This window comes from Malaclemys terrapin, chromosome 7 (assembly GCF_027887155.1).
Source record: "Malaclemys terrapin pileata isolate rMalTer1 chromosome 7, rMalTer1.hap1, whole genome shotgun sequence".
In the NCBI taxonomy this organism is placed as follows: Eukaryota; Metazoa; Chordata; order Testudines; family Emydidae; genus Malaclemys; species Malaclemys terrapin.
The window spans coordinates 18,724,140-18,742,642 of record NC_071511.1 but is presented as its reverse complement, the minus strand read 5'-3'; the positions used below and the strand labels follow the sequence as shown (position 1 = coordinate 18,742,642).

Sequence of the window (18,503 nt, the reverse complement as noted above, 5' to 3'; positions counted from 1 at the left end):
CACCCAAATGATTTATGAGTTATTTGGGAAACTCTGTCTTCCTCCCAAAAACCTTTCCCTCTCTGGGTAGCCTTGAGAGACTCTTCCACCAATTCCCTGGTGAACACCAATCCAAACCCCTTGGATCTTAAAACAAGGAAAAATCAATCAGGTTCTTAAAAAGAAGGCTTTTAATTAAAGAAAGAAAGGTAAAAAATCATCTCTGTAAAATCAGGATGGAAAATAACTTTACAGGGTAATCAAATTCAAAGAGCCCAGAGGAACCCCCTCTAGCCTTGGGTACAAAGTTACAGCAAACAGAGGTAAACCCTCTAGCAAAAGGTACATTTACAAGTTGAGAAAACAAAGATAAACCTAACACACCTTGCCCGGCTGTTACTTACAAGTTTGAAATATGAGAGACTTGTTCAGAAGATTTGGAGAGCATGGATTGATGTCTGGTCCCTCTTAGTTCCAAGAGCGAACAACCCCCAAAACAACGAGTACAAACAAAAGCCTTCCCCCCACCAAGATTTGAAAGTATCTTGTCCCCTTATTGGTCCTTTGGGTCAGGTGTCAGCCAGATTACCTGAGCTTCTTAACCCTTTACAGGTAAAAGGATTTTGGAGTCTCTGGCCAGGAGGGATTTTATAGTACTGTACACAGGAGGGCTGTTACCCTTCCCTTTATAGTTATGACACCTCTATACTTTCTCCAGTTTATTCACATCTTTCCTGAAGTGTGGCTCCCAGAACTGGACACAATACTCCAGTTGAGGCCTTATCACTGTGGAGTAAAGGGGAAGAATTACTTCTCATGTCTTTACAACACTCCTGCTGATAGATCACAGAATTATGCTTGTTTTTTTGCAACAGTGTTACACTGTTGACTCATATATTTAGGTTGTGATCCACTGTGACCCCCAGATCCCTTTCTGCAGTACTCCTTCGTAGGCATTCATTTCCAATTTTGTATATGTCCAATTGATTGTTCCTTGTGGAGTACTTTACATTTGTCCTTATTGAATTTCATCCGATTTATTTCAAACCATTTCTCCATATGGGTTTGTTCAGTGGATCTTCTTAAGATCACTGCACCCCGCCCTCCTCAAGCTCACTTTGTTTTTTGCTGGAGTTTCCTTCTTCTCATTCCTTTGGAGAAGTGAAACTCAGCTTCCAGAAGTGAAACCATGGTATGAGCCTACGTTTCCTTTCTTGTAAAGATGCTAGTTTTCCCTTTTATCCCATAAACATTAATGAGTTAACCCCACAATCCCTCATGAGGTCAGTGTTTAGCCTCCCCATTATACAAGTGGGGAAACTAAGGTACATGGGGATTGCCCATGGTGAGAGCCGGTGCAAGGATATTTTGTGCCCTAGGCGAAACTTCCACCTTGCGCCCCCTCCCCTCATAACATCAGTTCATTGAGGGGCAAATCCCAACAAGCCTTTATAGACCCCAGGGGCACGCCTGCCCAGGGGCCAGCTGTGCCCAGGGGCTGCTCCCCAGACCAGGTTCCCCCCTCCCCGCCCCTTGAACTCCCTTGGAGGGTGCACAGCCCTCCTGTGAGCCCTCCCCACCCCGGCGGCCCCTGCCTCGAGTCCACTCAGCGGCTTTGTCGGGCTTGGGCCGCTGCAGCAGCTCGGCAGGGAGGAGCTGCCTTCTGGGGGCTCCTGCAGCAAATGCATGTGGGCAGAGGCCCCCGTGCGTCCCCCTGGCCTCCCCCCTCACCGCGCTCGGGCTCTGCCGCTCCCGGGAGTGTGAGCCACCGCTGCCCCTCCCGGAGCAGGCTCAGGGCCCTGTGGCCCGGCGGCGGCTCACATGCCCAGGAGCCGTAGAGCCCGAGCGTGGTGAGGGGGGACCTGGAGGGCGCACAGAGGCCTCTGCCCGCATGCATCTGCTGCAGCCTGCAGGAGCCCCTGGGGTGGGCGCCAGGCTGCAGCCTGGGGAGGAGGGGCAGGGGGTGCGGCTGCTCCCCGCTAGCGGCGCCACCGCCTTTGCAGGGCTCCTGCCCCCCTGTGCTGTGCCGGCTCCTCCATGGCTGGGGCTCACCAGCCCCGCAAGCCAACGCTCTGGCTCTCTGGTGCCTCCAGAAGGCGGCTTCTCCCTGCTGAGCCAGGGCACCGCTTTTTGGCGCCCTCAGGGCCATCCATAGGATTTATGGGGCCCTATGCAGTATTATTAGACTGGTGCCCCTATGCCCGACGGCAGCCTGAGCTTGCAGCCCTGCGGGGGCGTGGGCGGAGGGACAAGGCAGAAAGAATAACAAGACACCCAGCCTGCCTCACGGTGGCAGAGAGTCACAGTTCCCCGCAGAGACCCCTGTACCCTCTCCCTCACGCAGAATGGACGTGCAGAAGGTACCTAATTAAAAGCACTAAAATTGGGAATAAAAAAAATGTCAGTCACAGGTTTTTTTGATATGCCCTGAAGTTTATCAGACATTTATTTGCAAAAATTTTGTAGTAAGGGTGAGTCAACTGTCTTGCTGAATACGACATTAAATATTATGGAATCCATGATGCAGCTCTTCTCTGTTTTACATTTTCTTAATCAGTATTTCTAAGCTGATTTTATATTTTAAATGTTCTCTTAAGCCTTCATAAAGTAATCATTCCAGATTACTACATATTTAACTCACTGAAACAGACATTATTTTAAATTAATCAGTCACAGAGATTTAGTGTGTTCATAACAATGTTCATTACTTTTAGAAAAAGGAAACACTAATTTACTGTGTGTGATCTCCATAACAATACACATGTTTATGAAATGTCACCAACTTTAAAAAATATGTTTCCAAAGATTTTAGGCATAACAAAGGATTTTATATCTTACAAAGGTACTGATTTTGCTTAAAACTAGTTCATCAGATAGTCAGAAGTAAAGAAAGGGAAACTCTTTGTCCAGCTATCTGGAAGCAAAGGGCTGTTGCTTCCTTCAGTTTGGGGGGGGGGGGGGGGGGGGGTTGGGGGAGGTGGAGAGGAGGTGAAGGGAGAAATGGATGGACAGAAAGGACAGGAAGACTTTGGAAGTAAGTTTTTTTACTATAGTAATTAAAGTGTATTTTAGATAAGGGTGGTCTTTTGAAGAATTTATTTAAAAAACCATATGTCTGAAGATCCAAGCATTTAAGGCTAAAGATGATTGTACATCTAAAAATCTATGCAAGGATTTTTTAGAGATGTGATTTTATAATCTTCAACTCACTAATGAAATATTTTTGAAGCAAATTTTACACTAAGGTCCTGTAGACTGACATGTTCTGAGTAAATATTACAGTCATGCACAACTGTTTTTGTCAGTACATTCAGAAACTGACAGTAGATACCTGGGGGTTGGCAAATGCCTGTTAAATGTCTTCATTACCCCTTGAATGGCTCTTTAACAGTTTCAGTGTTGTGCTAATAGGTCTGGCAGGCTGGCTTTTCAGAGTAGCAGCCGTGTTAGTCTGTATCCGCAAAAAGAACAGGAGTACTTGTGGCACCTTAGAGACTAACAAATTTATTAGAGCATAAGCTTTCGTGGACTACAACCCACTTCTTCGGATGCATACAGAAAGCTTATGCTCTAATAAATTTGTTAGTCTCTAAGGTGCCACAAGTACTCTTGTTTCTCTTTTAACTACTAAATCCCCTTCCCAGAAAGACTCAGAGCCTGCAGGAAGGGTCAGAACGGGGATAGGAAAACCAGAGGGGTGGACACTAAGACCCAGTGGTGCCCCAAATTTTCAGGTGCTCTACCCAGCTGCCTATGCCTAAGGACAGCCCTGGGCGCCCCCAACCACTTGCCGCCCTAGGCCACTGCCTAGTTCACCTAGTGGTTGCACCGGCCCTGCCCATGGTGTCCCAGGAAGTGTGACATATGACCCAGCAGTAGAACCAATGTCTCCTGACTCCCTGTCCTGTGCCACAACCACAAGACAATCAGTCCCCTGTTAGTACTATGATTAGTTATTTTCATTTTTAATTTTACTTTTGTCTCAGTATCTTTCAATTCTCCTTACGCTTCTCTCACTGACTGGCAGCAGTTCTGCATTCTCAGCAGGTCTGGGTGGAAAGTACTATGGAACTGGGTTAAGAATTGTAACTATTTGACTGGAAGTTCTTCAGGGCAGGATTGCCTTTTATTTTGCACTTAGCACAATGCAGCCTTGACCCTGATTCAAGCCTGTGTGTAGGCACTACCACAATATAAATGATAACTAATGCAGATGAGGGTGTTGGGCATTGGCCACATGAGCAGATAGCTCTTTAATAAGGCTGGTCTCTTGGGTAGGTTTCACTATATAAAGTGAATGGGATTGTGCGTCTTAGCCCCATGGACCCCTGCTGGATAGAACCTATCAAATTTGTATAAAACCTAATGGAGCTTCTCTCTGACTACACTGGATGGTGGTCACTATCTCTAGAATCCACATGAGTTTTACACCTGATATTGCCTGGTAACCAAGAGCCTCAGCATGACGTGTGTGTCATTGCGAGTTGGCCAAACAGAGGCAGGGGGTCTGAATCTGCTGTATGTCATGCCCTTTACACCGGCGACACCGCTGAAGTTACTCCTGTTTTACATTGATGTATGTGGGAGAAGAATCAGGCCTGTTAGGTCACGCCCTTTCCACACACACAGAGCACCTGCAGGCCTGGCTCATGGGCCCTGACATTGGACCCGCACATGAGGACTAAAGACGTCTGAGCCAGCAAATTGCCGGTTCTGTTCTTTTGTTGTGATCTTTTGCCCCCTGTAGCAAGTTCCTGCTGATCTCCTATTTGCTTGTTAACTTATTGGGTGACTTTTTTTCCTTTGTATTCTTCTCTAGATCCAGGTTGGAAAATTCAACCAGACGATTGCTATGCTGCACCTTGGGGGAGGCGAGACAGCGATCATAGTCTCCATAGTCATCTGCAGTATCCTGCTGCTTCTGTCTGTCGTAGGTAAGGGAATGGAACATCCCTGAGCCATACTGATCCCTTCAGCTCTGTGGCATTGCGTGCACACATGGAAGTTCAGATGATTTACACTCCCAACTTTATTTTATATGAGGATGGGTCCCACCCCAAGCCCCACATCCAAAAACTCTGAGCTTTGGGGCTGTTTAAAGTCTGATCCCAGATCCAAATTTAGGAAATTTACAACAGGCCAGGACTGAGCCCTGAATCCAAACTCCCCTGAATTGTGGAGTGTCCACAAACTGTATCTAGAGCTCAGTTTTGTAGTATGTGAGCCCTTCGTTAATTTTAAAGCCCCTTTCTCTGTCACACAAATTCAAATAAAATATAATAACTGAGGGAAGGAAAAAATGAAAAGAGGTAGAACTCAATCATGGAGACCCTACTAACCATAGTAAAGGATGCATATCCGGAGCAGACACAACAAAGTCTACCAGCCTGGACATCATTCTTGTTGGAAGTTGTTTAAAACAGATCTGTGTCATCTGGCTAATTCATCTTTACATCACATGCCAAGAATGACTGCAGCAAGAAAAACATTGGGTCACTGAAAATGAAGTGTTTCCAATAAGGATTTCATTTATTTTTAATAGAAGTTATTATATACTTTATTTATTAAATAATCTACTGATCATTGGAAACATATTTCTGGAGGCATAATAGTGCTGAAGGACACACACGTTACAAAGCAGGTGTTAAACCTCTTCACACATATTTTCATTAATCAGATGGAATTTATTAACATACAGTAAGTCTGGTAATGTATGTAATGTGCAGGCCTAAATTTAATATGATAGTCGTTGAGTGATCATTTAATTCCAGCTGGTTTGACTTATTTATAGATAATCAGCAGCTGCCTGATCAGATGTGTATTTATTTCATAGTTGTTAAACCAAAAATGAATATTGTTTTTTCTCTGTGTAGGTGTACTTTCACAGTGTGTGTTCTGCTGCCCTAAACTCCTCTCTACTCCCAGTTTCAATTTCCTACAGTATTCTTCTTCACTTCTGGGCCTAACCTTCTAAGCTTTTCTTCCCCAGGCTTGTTTGTGTTCTGCACTAAGAGCCGCAGGGCAGAGCGCTACTGGCAGAAAACCTTGCTCCAAATGGAGGAGATGGAGTCCCAGATCCGAGAGGAAATCCGCAAAGGTCGGTAACTGCCACTGGGGAAGGAGGAGGAGATAGGGGCGGGAGTCAGGAGGCAAAGAAGCTCCGCTCCTGGAATTTCCAGATTTATTTGTCTTTTGCCACAAAACTGAAATTGGATTTGTAAGAACCAACCAGGGATGTGTACAAGGAAAGGGGCTCCCTTCACCTTATACTCACACGCACAAAGATAGGGATGCCCAGCCCATTGAGTGATCTGATTGAAACAGCCTCTCTTAGTGCTTTATAATAGTGTTAAAAGCTGGGAGCTACAACCTGAATTTCCGTAGCTTCCTTTCAATCGCCTGAGCTGTGTGGGACTTGTGAGCAAAGTGTACTTCTCAGTGGGAGGAAGCATGGCCTATAGTTGAAGCACAGACCTGGGAGTCAGGAGATGTAGAGCTAGAGTTATCAGCTCTGCCACTGTCTTGCTGTGTGACCTTTGTCAAGGCACTTAATCTCTGTGCCATCCTTTTCTCTAACTGTAAAGTGGGGATAATGATATGTATGAGATCACATTCATGTTTATAAAATGCTTTATGAGCCTACAGTGCAGGGAGCTATAGAAATGCCACATGCTACTGCTTGGAGAAACAGTGGACAAGAGCTTCAGGCGCCTTCACTTATTGTCTTCTCAGTCTGACTCTCCATAGAATATGTTGGAACCCTTGTGCTATAGACCAAACCCTGCAGAGCCTGTGTTTTGGAGGTAGTGGGAGTCTCGCCTGAGTAAGAACTGCAGGGTTTGGTGCACAATGCTGACAGCCAAGCCCCATATACAGTTTATTGCCTCCCAGGGAAAGGGGTATGAGGAGGCAGAGTTGATGAGTATATTGTATGCCAATGCCAGGCGTGTCACTCAGATGCCCTGGCTGTTAGATTATTTCAGCCCTTTCAGTTTGTGGGTCTCTTTGGATCAGGTTTTGCTGAGCTTCAGACTGACATGACAGACCTGACCAAGGAATTAAACCGCAGCCAGGGGATCCCGTTCCTGGAGTACAAGCACTTTGTGACACGGACATTCTTCCCCAAAGTAAGACAATCCCACATTTCATACACACCTAATCACTCAAATTCCTTCTCAACTAAATCATGGCTCTGCCTTCTCCCAGTAAAGGCTTACAGTACAACACAGTTATTCAGCTGCTATCATTTATTTCAGCCTTAATTATCATAATAACCGTAGCCACAGCACCTCGGGCTATGAAACAGGGTCAGGCCTCGTCAGTACTTGGATGGGAGCTTCGCTTTGGTGAGACACTCCCCTCTGAGTCAACACTGAACCAGTGCACCAGCATGGCGTAACTGGGCGCCGCCGTGCTGCTGCAGGTGCTGTCTCTAAGATGAGAAGCAAAACCAGAGTCCTCCTTAGCTGTGCGGTTTGAGACACCCCTACTGGTTCCAGTTGCACCCCACTGTGCCAGGTGGGACTAACTGAGCCCAGGCGTGGTCTCACTCGCAGGGGAAGAGACTGAGGTGGTCTCCCACTATCATTCCGCCTGGGGAGGGTCCTCCAGAGGATGTGGACAACTTGTTTCACTGAGATGCCCCTCTGGGCACAAGCAGATAGTGCTCACTGGCCTTAAAATTCCCTTGGCACTTTTTCACAGGTGCAAAAACAATATCCCCAGTGTCCTGGCTCAGTGCCAGTCTGCGTATCTAAATCCCGCCCTCCAGTTTCACAGCAGACACGATGCAATCCTTACTTCCAGTCATCAGCTGCTGTGGAGTGTTGCTGTGCCCTGTTAGGTAGCGACCATATTTCACCCCAGAAGTAATTACATTTCAGTGGCGGAGAGTGAAATGATGATTTTTGTTTGCAAAGGGTTTTGTAGCTAATTACTATTCATGTTTCTAAGATGTCCACCCCTGTGTGTATCTGGGCACTACACTCTTTCGGAGGTAGGCTGCTATATGAATGCAAGATATTTCAGTATATTTCAATTCTGCTTCAAAAGTTACATATGTTTAAACACCCCATAGTGCTCTACCTGGACTTATTCCCCCGTAATTCTTTCTCTACCAAGATTCTGTAGATGTCATATTAGTCTGTTCATAATCTCCTTATTGTAACAATCTTGTTCTGCTAAGACATCTGCCTACCCCTGACTGGTGTCTGTTCATTCACAAGGCTCTTGCCAACTGTTTAAAGGCTCTATTAAAACATACCAAAGTGTTCATTCCTGATGGGTGGCCTCACGTCCTGATGACATTCCTGTTCATGTCTCAAACAATGTTGCCCTCTCTGAGTGTGGTGAAGAATCTGATCTTGCTTACCCATTTCTCCGCATGGCTCTGTTTTATTGCAGTGTTCCTCACTCTATGAGGAGCGTTACGTTCTGCCTTCCCAGCAGCTCAACTCACAGGTTGGGTGTCAGGTCCAAGAAACTCATCCCTTGCTGTCAGGAGAATGGAAAGTGAGTAGCCCAGAGATAAACAACTGCTATTAACTGTCACTAACAATAGTCTTATTTTTTTATATCAAAGCTAGTGAATAACAGATTTTTTGGTGTGCTGGTGATTCCAGAAAAGGGGGAGGGGATCGGAATTTCAGGTCAAACTGAAAACAATTTTTTTTTTTTGAAATTTTCAGCTAATAGAAAAGTCAAGAAAAAAATTCATTTTGGGTCAAACAAAAAGTTTTGCTCGACTCAAAATGAAACGTTTTGTTTTGATTTTGAGCTTACTTTTACTTTTTATAATTTTAAAAAAATAAAGTTAAAGGAAATTTTTAAGCAAACATTCATTTTGAATACAAAATCTAAATATTTTGTTTTGTAAATGTCAAACCAGAACGTTTCAAATTTTTCAGAATTTAATTTTCATTGTTTTTCCGACCTAAACAATTTTGCGAAATCAACCCGAATTCATCAAATGTTTTGGTGTCACCAAATTTGCATTTTTTGCCTCCCAAAAAGTTTCAGTTGAAAAATTTCACTCAGCTTGAGCTATCGTCCTTTTTTGTGATGCTTAAAAAGAGGTTTGCGTATGCCAAACAGCCAGAAAAACAAGGCGTGTGTCAGCTGATCAATTTTTGCTGATGATAGGAGACAAGAGCTGCTGAACTTCTGCTCCATGGCTGCAGAATCACAGCTGACGAGATCCATCCCTAGGCTTTCCTAATTGGAGGTTTGCCATATTTTCCCAATGTCAGTCTACAGTCTCTTTGTAAATGAGTTTGAGAGCGACTCCCGCAGGCCCAGATGTAAGTGCAGTTGCTGCACATTCCCCCACAGTCAATTCTTATCTAGATAAGAAACATACATCAGACGGGGCTCAAGGAGAGGGAACTCCAGCCTAGTGTTTTTACACTTGCCAGGCACATCAGAGTGTGTCAGATAAGATAAAGGTTGATAAAGCAATGAACTGTGGCTTTCTCACCCAAGTCCCCACTCTTTCTTTAGATTCCTGAAAATTGCAGGCCCAACATGGAAGAAGGAATTGCATTATTCTCCACCCTGCTCAACAACAAGCACTTCCTCATCGTATTCGTCCATGCTCTCGAGCAGCAGAAGGACTTTGCTGTTAGAGACAGGTAAGAACTTCCTGGGGCAAGGGCAGCATTGAAAGAGTCATTGACAGCCAGCCCTGGAGACTGAAGTCCTCTGTGTGCCCACAGAACAGGTGTGCTACAGCAGCGCCTGCCTAACCCTGACCCAGAAGAAGCACTTTCAGGCTCATAGGGAAGTTCAGGCTCCACGGTGTCCCTGGCTTATCTGCTGCGACTACCAGAGGGTGCCAGTTAGTGGCAGTTTTGGGATATGGACACCTGTCCTACCAGGAACTTAACAGAGATCTATGAACACATTTCACATAGGACACTGCGCGCAGGTTTTTGCCGCTGCTGACCTAGGCTATACAACCTGGGAGATGAAAGGTTCTGTAGCCTGTTGCCAAACCCAAAACCATCTGGTCTCTGTAGTTACACCAGAGTTACAAACTGACCAGTCAGCCACATACCTCATTTGGAACCAAAAGTACACAATCAGGCAACAGCAGAGTCTAAAAAAAAAATAAAGCAAATACAGTACAGTACTGTATTAAACATAAACAACTAAAAACATAAAGGGAAAGCACTATTTTTCTTCTCTCTAGTAAAGTTTCAAAGCTGTATTAAGTCATTGTTCAGTTGTAAACTTTTGAAAGAACAACCATTACATTTTGGTCAGAGTTACGAACATTTCAGAGTTACAAACAACCTTCATTCCCGAGGAGTTCGTAACTCTGAAGTTCTACTGTAAAACTGCACTGTTATACAGGGGAGCGCCAAAAAGTACAGTGGTTAGTTTAGTCTTGTATGATTTGCATCTCATACCACTAAAGAGTGGCATGAGCCAACATGAGAACCAGTAGCATTGGAAGAGTTTGAAACTTCAACGCACTTGAGAGGTGTCATGAAAAAGATCTGGTATATTGCAATGGCCTTGAATTCTTTTGATGCCAATTGACTGTATTGTCTTGTCTAATCAAACCTAGGATCATTTGTAACTCTTTTCTCAGGTGTAACTTGGCCTCCTTGCTCACTATTGCATTACATGGAAAACTGGAGTACTACACCAGCATCATGAAGGACCTGTTGGTGGATCTCATAGATGCTTCAGCTTCCAAAAACCCTAAGCTTATGCTGAGGAGGACCGAGTCTGTGGTGGAAAAGATGCTCACCAACTGGATGTCCATCTGCATGTACAGCTTTCTCAGAGTAAGAGAAATAAGTATGGATGCTGTTCTAGCTATGAATAGCCCATCTGAGTGTAATATGGGAGACACAGGTCAGCTGGTGATCGCTGTCTACGAGATTGGTTAAACCAAGTCATCTGAATGACTAGTCACTTGCAATGGGTGAACCTCAATAGACTCCAAGGTTCAGTTTGAACAGGCAGCCAAAAGTTCCACTTTTTTTCCACTTTTATCTCTGTCTCTGGGCTGGGAATCTCATGAGATCAAATGTTACCTTGAGCTTTCTGGTATGGCTTAGTTTTTCAGGGCCAGAATCACCAGTGGAACAGTTTTTTCACCATACGTTGGGAAGGTGTGGAGCAGTCATGAGGGAATAATTTTTTAAAAAAAAAGCTAGTTTGCCAAAATGGTTTGAGTTTTTGACAGAAGTTCCAGTCAATTCTTTGATGGTTCAGTGCCTCTCCGTTTTGAATACAAGGGCACAGAGTACTGAGGAGAAGCCTGTAACACATGAGGAGAAACATTGTTGAATTGCTTGTTGATATTCTTAAGCCCAAAGTGTATTTACCATTCTGAATCTGTCAAACAGAGCCTGTCCTGAGAGGCAGGAGAGGCTGGAGACTTGGATTTCCATCCCTGAAAGCGTTCTCCTCTTCCTGTTGTTAAGGATCTACCCATTGTAATATAAAAAGAACATAACTTCAATATCAGAACACACCAGTGGTCCCTGTGCTCCGTATTCTATCTTCAACACTTGCCAATTTCTGATGCTTCAGCGGCAGGATTTTTCAGAAGAACTGAGCAATAACCTAACTCTGATCACATGGAAGTAAATGGGACCTTGACTTCAGTGGGAGTAGAGTTACGGGTTTTTGAAAAGCACCCCCTAGATTTCCTCCAATTGTATAATAATTATAATGATTGTGTTCACCATGGGATCAGTACTATAATATTCCCATGCATACCATAATTTCTTTCAGTCCCAGCTGATGATCATTTTATGTCCTGGAGTCTCCAGGAATTAAAGATTAATCTTTAATTAAAGATTATGTCATGTGATGAAACCTCCAGGAATACATCCAACCTAAATTGGCACCCTACCTGAAGCCTGAGGATTGATAGTCCACATAATTGCAATCAGAAAAAGTACTGGAATTAATAGGGATGGCAGTGCATCAAGATGAGATTATTCCCCTGAAAATCTGTTTTGGTAGCCCAAGAAGTGCTCTTTAGCCAAGACCATGGGAACATTAGTGACTCCCAACTAGAGAGGCACCAAAGATGAGAAGGTTAGATCCAGCTCCAGATCTGAACCTCACCAAAATTCCGGGGTGTTTGGCTCTGAGATTTCAGTTGAGAGTTAGTCAGATTTCATAATATTGATAATTGAGACCATTGTCATTCCTTGTTCATTTCCAAGAGGCTTCAACCCAAACTGCAAATTTGCTGGACTAATTTTTCAACAGTCCAATTTTTGCATCCACAGAAGAAACATAGCCTTCTGCATACACACTGCATCTGTCCATGCAAATTGGCTCGATGGCTAAATACTGGATTTCCATATACACCTCTACCTCGATATTACGCTGTCCTCGGGAGCCAAAAAATCTTACCGTGTTATAGGTGAAACCGCGTTATATCGAACTTGCTTTGATCCACCGGAGTGTGCAGGCCTCCCTTCCCCCCCCCAGAGCACTGCTTTACCACGTTATATCCGAATTCATGTTATATCGGGTCGCGTTATATAGGTGTAGCGGTGTACAAATGCTGCCTGCATGAACAAGTCAGGGATTTTGACCACACAAACTTTAGCGATGAAAAATTGTGCCTGCAATTTTGTAGTTTGCTTTTGAAAACTTGTCCTAGATAGATTCAGTATATGTAAAATATATTGTTGATGATGATCTCACGAACTTGGATGTAAATCAGAAGTTATTCTACTGAAGTCAATGAAGTTACACTGGTGTCATACTGGTGATTCAGACCCATAGTGTAGTTACCTATATTTCGAGTATCATCATCAATTGTGTATTATTTTAAATTAGAGAGGCTCAATGTACAAAATCCAAAGCTGTATCTGGACCAGATTTCAGGGGTTGTTGAGATATAGGTCCAGGCCTATCTCTGTTTATCAAACAATTAAATATATACAGTACCTACTGGCCACTAGGAAATAATTTAGAACAGCTCTTTTAGGGTTACCATCCATCCGTATTTCCCCGGACATGTCCGGCTTTTGCGTCTCTAAATAGCCGTCCGCGAGGAATTGGTAACAAAGTTAAAATGTCCGGGGTTTTTTTTCCTTCACCTCCCTCCCTCCCTTCCATGCAGAGTGCGGCTACTGATTGGGCGGCTGGGCTGATTGACCCACTCCCATTGGCCTCCAGCAGCCAGAGCCCTCCCCTGCTCCCCCCTCCCTCTGTCTGCAGCCCTGTGTAACACACAAACTGACCCACTGTGCAGCATATTTTGCAAACACATGGAGCCAGAATGGTAAGGGGAGTCCAGGGGAGGCAGTCAGGGAACGGAGGAGTGTTGGATGGGTCCCCGGCCTCCACCTGCCACCCACCCCCGCGCATCCCCCTCCCCGTGCCCCCCTCCCCGCCTCTCCCTTGTCTGCTTGTACTGCCAGAGCCAGCAGCAACTGCTGTCTGCTGCCCCCAGGTCCTAGTGCCCCCATCCACTAACGGGAAGACAGGCTGCCCTTGCCCTGCCCTTCCACCCTAGCCCTGAGCCTCTCCAACACCCCAAACCCCTCAGCCCCAGCCCTCATTCCCCCACACCCTAATCATCTGCTCCATCCCTGAGCTCCCTCCTGCATCATGAACCCCTCATCCTCAGACCCACAGCCCTCACCCCTGCATCCCCTCCTATCCCCAAACTCCCTCCCAAACCCCCTCCCCCTTCCCACACACCCCCTCCTGCCCTCTAACTCCCTCCCAAAGCCTGCACCCCCTCCCTTTGCACCGCCTCCCACCCCCAAACTCCATCCCAGAGCCTGCACCCCTCACCCCCTCCTGCACACCCACTCCCTGCCCCAGTCCGGAGCCTGCACCCAGCACCCAAACTCTATCCCAGAACCTGCACCCTGCACCCCTCCTGCACCCTAATCCCCAGCCCAGGACCTGCACCCCAGACCTTCTCCCCCCACCCAACCCCCCTCCCAGAGCCTTAGGCAGGTGGGGGTGGGTGGGTTCTGGGCACCACCAAAATTTCTACAACCCTGCCACCCATGCGAGTGGATAAGGGTCGGGGCAGTCAGGGGACAGGTAGGGTCCTGGGGGGGGCAGTTAGGGTGGGGGGTTCTCAGCAGGGGGTCAGTCAGGGGACAAGAAGCAGGGGGGGTTGGAGTTCTGAGGGGGGCATGCCAAACGAGTTTGAAAGACATACCCAGGATGTCAAATATATCACTAATTTAAGGAAATTCAAACTATACCTGTGATTGGTGATGGAAGTCCAGGAATTGTAAAGTGCAAACATTTAGGTTTTTGGTTTTGTGCATATAGTTAAACCATATGCAAAAAATTACTGATCTCTCCTTTTGGAGAGTGAAGACCACATGTGAGACTAAGAAAATGTGCCGGTGTCTGATACAACCCAGAGCAACTGCCTAATTTCTGCTGGAAATGGACATTGTGCAAGACAGCTTTCTCAGAAAAAAGCTGAGTTTTATCATATGGGACTTGGGTCTTGGATGGCTTACAAAGGAAATTAAAAGTGCTTATGGTTCTTAAGTGGCTATGTGTCTGGTACAAATGGTGAGAGAGCTACCAATTGGCACCCGTACGAATTGAGACTACTGATTACATCTTCTGCTCATCAAATTGGACTGGAGGCTTATCTCGAAGATAGGGCTTGGTCCACGGATCCAGCTCTTTGTAATAGGAGAGAGAGCCACAGATTGTGATTCATAGATGTTAATATAAAACACGAAGCTGGCTTGTAAATGATTTGTTCCTTCCATCTGCACCCTGGCTTTATCCCAATACAGAGGAAGATAAAAGACAGATGTTATCAGTAGAAACTTATACTGAATGAGGACTGTGATAATGCTATAATTGTGTGGAGCTCTGGGGAAAAGACCTGACCTGGTGGAGTTTGGGGCAAACCTGCAGATAGCAAGAAACTGAAGAGCGAGCTGCTTTGGCTGAAATGGGATGGTACCACCTCATCTGCCCAATAGCCATCCTTTAGCTGCAGTATAGCTCTTGGCTATTGGGCAGATGAAGAGGAAGAAAAGCTAGCAAGCCACCGATGCTGTCCAGTCCCTTTACATGTACTACTTAGCAATATAAATGTGAAGGGTAGCTTCAATTGGCTTCAGCTGAATTTGTGGATGCTCAGCACATCTGAAAAACAGGCGAACCGTCTAAGTAGTTATCACAGTTGCTGTAAATTGTGTCTGTCTGGGTGATTAACACCTAAGTGTGACATCTCATTAAAAATGTGGCCCTCCAGCCACACAGTGCCCTTACCCCACACTGTGGCAGCAACTCTGAAGAGTGACCCAACAGCACAACTTTCTGCAATATCTAGGTGTCTTAGCCAAGTACTGATTTGGCTTGAACCTATGAAATCTGACAGGGTCACCACCTCACTAGACTGAATACTGCAGGCCATGTTTTAGGTTCCAGATCTACTAGAGGTTTGGTCTAGTCTCAGCTATAACAACAATCAATACCTTGGCCAAGAAGATTTTCAAAGTGCCGAGTGATTTTAGGTGCCTCCATTTTTGGATGCACAACTTGAGATACCTTAAAGGGAGGGCACTCTGCACTTACTGAAAATCAGGCCGCTTTAAGGTGTCACAAGTTGGGTGTCCAGAATCACTAGTTACTTTTGGGGAGCTTGGCCCTTAAAGTACCCACAAATACAGTATTTTCAAATGCTGCTTATTTAACTTTTCTTTTGAAGCCTCAGATATAACAGGCCACTTAAACAGGCATCCATGCCCTAGGACACGTAGAAAAAATAAACCTGTTTTGTGTCCTTCTCTCAATCACAGGGACATTGGCATTTAAGAAAGAGAAGGTGGTGCTGTGCTAGAGGCTTTTTTCTGTCTGCATCATGGAGTCTTGAGGCTGGTTTGTGATGTGTGTATGTTGGTGGTTCGGACGTTCCGTTCCCTATCAGAAGCTATTATTTCTTTAAAGGGTTTAATTTCTTGGTACCGGTGAGTTCAGTAACAAGTTTGGGCCTACTTGAGAGAGCTGACTTCCAGCATGAAAAGATGAAAAGTGTTGACTGTGCTTCATAACACAAAAGGCTCTGTGATGAGAAGTAGACTGACCCTTTTGGTTTTCACTCCTTCGGGACAGGCTAACGTAATTCACTTGTGGCTTTGTTCCACCACTTGATCTATGTGGTGTGCCTGAAGCTATGAAAATAAAAGCTATTGTTCTACTTTTCACAACAGAGTGTTTCCCTCTTTCTGAAAAATAAACATTTGTGGTTACAGTGCAACACTGCTTTGTTCTACAGTATCTTTCTAATCATTTCCCTCCCAGAATGCTTTGCAGTGGGAGACAGAAGTTAGGAGACAGTCAAAGGAAAACAGTGTGTTTCCTACAGAGAAGTGAAAAGAGAGAAGAGATCTAGAGAGTCCATTCTAAGTGGCAGGAGTTCCAGAGGAGAATGCTCCCACCAGGGCCGGCTCCAGCTTTTTTGCCTCCCCAAGCAGCAAAGAGAAAAAAAAAGCTGCGATCTGCAGCACTTCGTCGGCTGCTCTACCACGCCGCTTCATTCTTCGGCAGCCAGTCCTTCCCTCCGAGAGGGACTGAGGGACTTGCCGCCGAAGACCCAAACGTGCCGCCCCCTTCCATGGGCCGCCCCAAGCAACGGCTTGTTGCACTGGTGTCTGAAGCTGGCCCTGGCTCCCACACTAGCCTTGGCCTGATTGTGGCATAGGAAAGAGAGGAACCCAAAGCCAGACAAGTAGACTGTGTAGGGCAGGAATAAAGGAGAGTCTCAGGATCAAATCCTGGCATAACTGAATGCAGATCTTCTGAAGTCAGGTGAAATTTTACACCTATGCTGATTTGGCCCAAAGTCTGAGATTTAAATTACCAGTGATAGACAGCCACCTCCATTGTGCACCTAATGTCTGTGAAACAAATGTGCTTCCCTTTACACAGCCGGTTTTTGGTAAAGAAATTTACCAGCCCCCTTGTAGCACTGGGCCATGAGACTTATGTGACGATGGGTCTGTTTTTAGTTCCTGAATTATCCCCATTAATCACAATGTCTATTTGAAACAGCTGCTATAAAAGGCCCCTTACACTGTACAGCGGAAAAATTCCAACTGCTTGTATTTTCCCTCGTAAGTTAACATTACACGGTTTAAACATTTGTTTTATATTAATGTTCTGCCGAACAGCCCATCCATTTGAGTTGCAGCAAAGAAAGATTTGAGGAGCTGTCTGCAAATGGAGAAGAGATCCTTACAAAATTCAGAATGAGCATAGACACCAGTAGCCTAAATTTAATGCAGTGAGTGGAGTTATTATTATGAGAAGGGGGAATTTGCCTTGGTAGATTCGGGACTTATGACGGCAAAATCTCAGGAGGTTTGGAGTTTGGATGAGGGTCAGAGAAGTATCTAGAAGTTTGGATGTGTATGCAAAGCTTATCCAAATGATCTGAATTGACTGCAGAACTGAGCTGGAGAGCCAGGTGAAATTATCCATGTTAGTACTGCACACTTATGATTATACAGGAAATACTGAAAGAAGATCCTTTCCCGGGTGTTATTTCAGCACTTTGCTGTCTAGTCCCTGATAGACCCAGGAAGTGTGGAGAGGATGTGAAAATGAAAGTTAATGGCACGATAATTAGCTAGAGATGGACCTGGAATACAATGTTCAGATCTGGATCCCGATCCCAATTTCCCCAAAACCTGTGGGGATGGATGGATCTGGGTTTTGGTTCTCTCTATGACACAGATAGCGAGTCAGTCCAAAAGTGGAAATCCAAAACAGCATGGGGTGTCTTTGGATTTGGGGTTTTGGTTTGGGTCCATCTCTAACATCCAGTATTCTTTGTCCTCATATGGCAAGCACTCGTTTAGCCTGAAACTTTGGTGGGAACTTCCTAGTACTGGGCACTTGGAATAAACAGGAGTTTTCCATTGTTCTGCTCAAGCATTTTGGAAATGTCTGTAATATGTTACCAAGAGGACAGCTCTAATGACACATCAGCTCATTAATGCAGGAGTAACATGTGAATCCCGTTTGTGCTCTGAATCTTCATTTTTTTTCCAAGTCACTTTTGAAATCCAGGCATATAAAAACTAAGCCCCATGCATCATGCATGGAACAGTTCAGATGATGCCAGCCTTTACTGTGCTTTCTATTACTGTAAAGTTATTTTGGTGCCCAAGGTAATTTTAAGAGCCCATAACACTGCAGTCAGAAATTTTTTTTAAAAGTCTAATTAAAATACATTCATAATGGGGGGGAAGGCGGGAATGTGCTTTTTGAAATAAAAAAATCTATTTTTTCTCCTGAATCAGCACTAATCTTTGCTAGTTCAATTTCTTCCCCCAAAACTAGCTGAGTCCAAAGGCAGTTTTTGACTCATTTCCAAACTGGTTTCCCAGCAATAGTCCAGATTTCCAAGTTAGCCATTTTATCTTCAGTGCCTGCCTGCCAGCCTCCTTTTCCCATCTTTGAAATTTTCTGTCTGATTCATGTTTTTGTAGATTTCCACAACAGCCCATGGTTTCTGGATTTGAAAGCTTAAGAGCCGAACACAG

At 45.0% G+C, this 18,503-nt stretch overlaps 1 protein-coding gene across 1 annotated transcript in view; it reads left to right on the top strand.

Moving 5' to 3' along the window:
* PLXND1 (plexin D1) overlaps positions 1 to 18,503 on the top strand; it is a 139,662-nt gene that overhangs the window by 81,782 nt on the left and 39,377 nt on the right. Inside the window, exons 20-25 of the mRNA XM_054034801.1 lie at positions 4,799 to 4,913; positions 5,969 to 6,076; positions 6,994 to 7,106; positions 8,383 to 8,490; positions 9,478 to 9,608; positions 10,574 to 10,772. Of these exons, the coding sequence (XP_053890776.1) occupies positions 4,799 to 4,913; positions 5,969 to 6,076; positions 6,994 to 7,106; positions 8,383 to 8,490; positions 9,478 to 9,608; positions 10,574 to 10,772 (774 nt within the window). The remainder of the gene's footprint in view (positions 1 to 4,798; positions 4,914 to 5,968; positions 6,077 to 6,993; positions 7,107 to 8,382; positions 8,491 to 9,477; positions 9,609 to 10,573; positions 10,773 to 18,503) is intronic.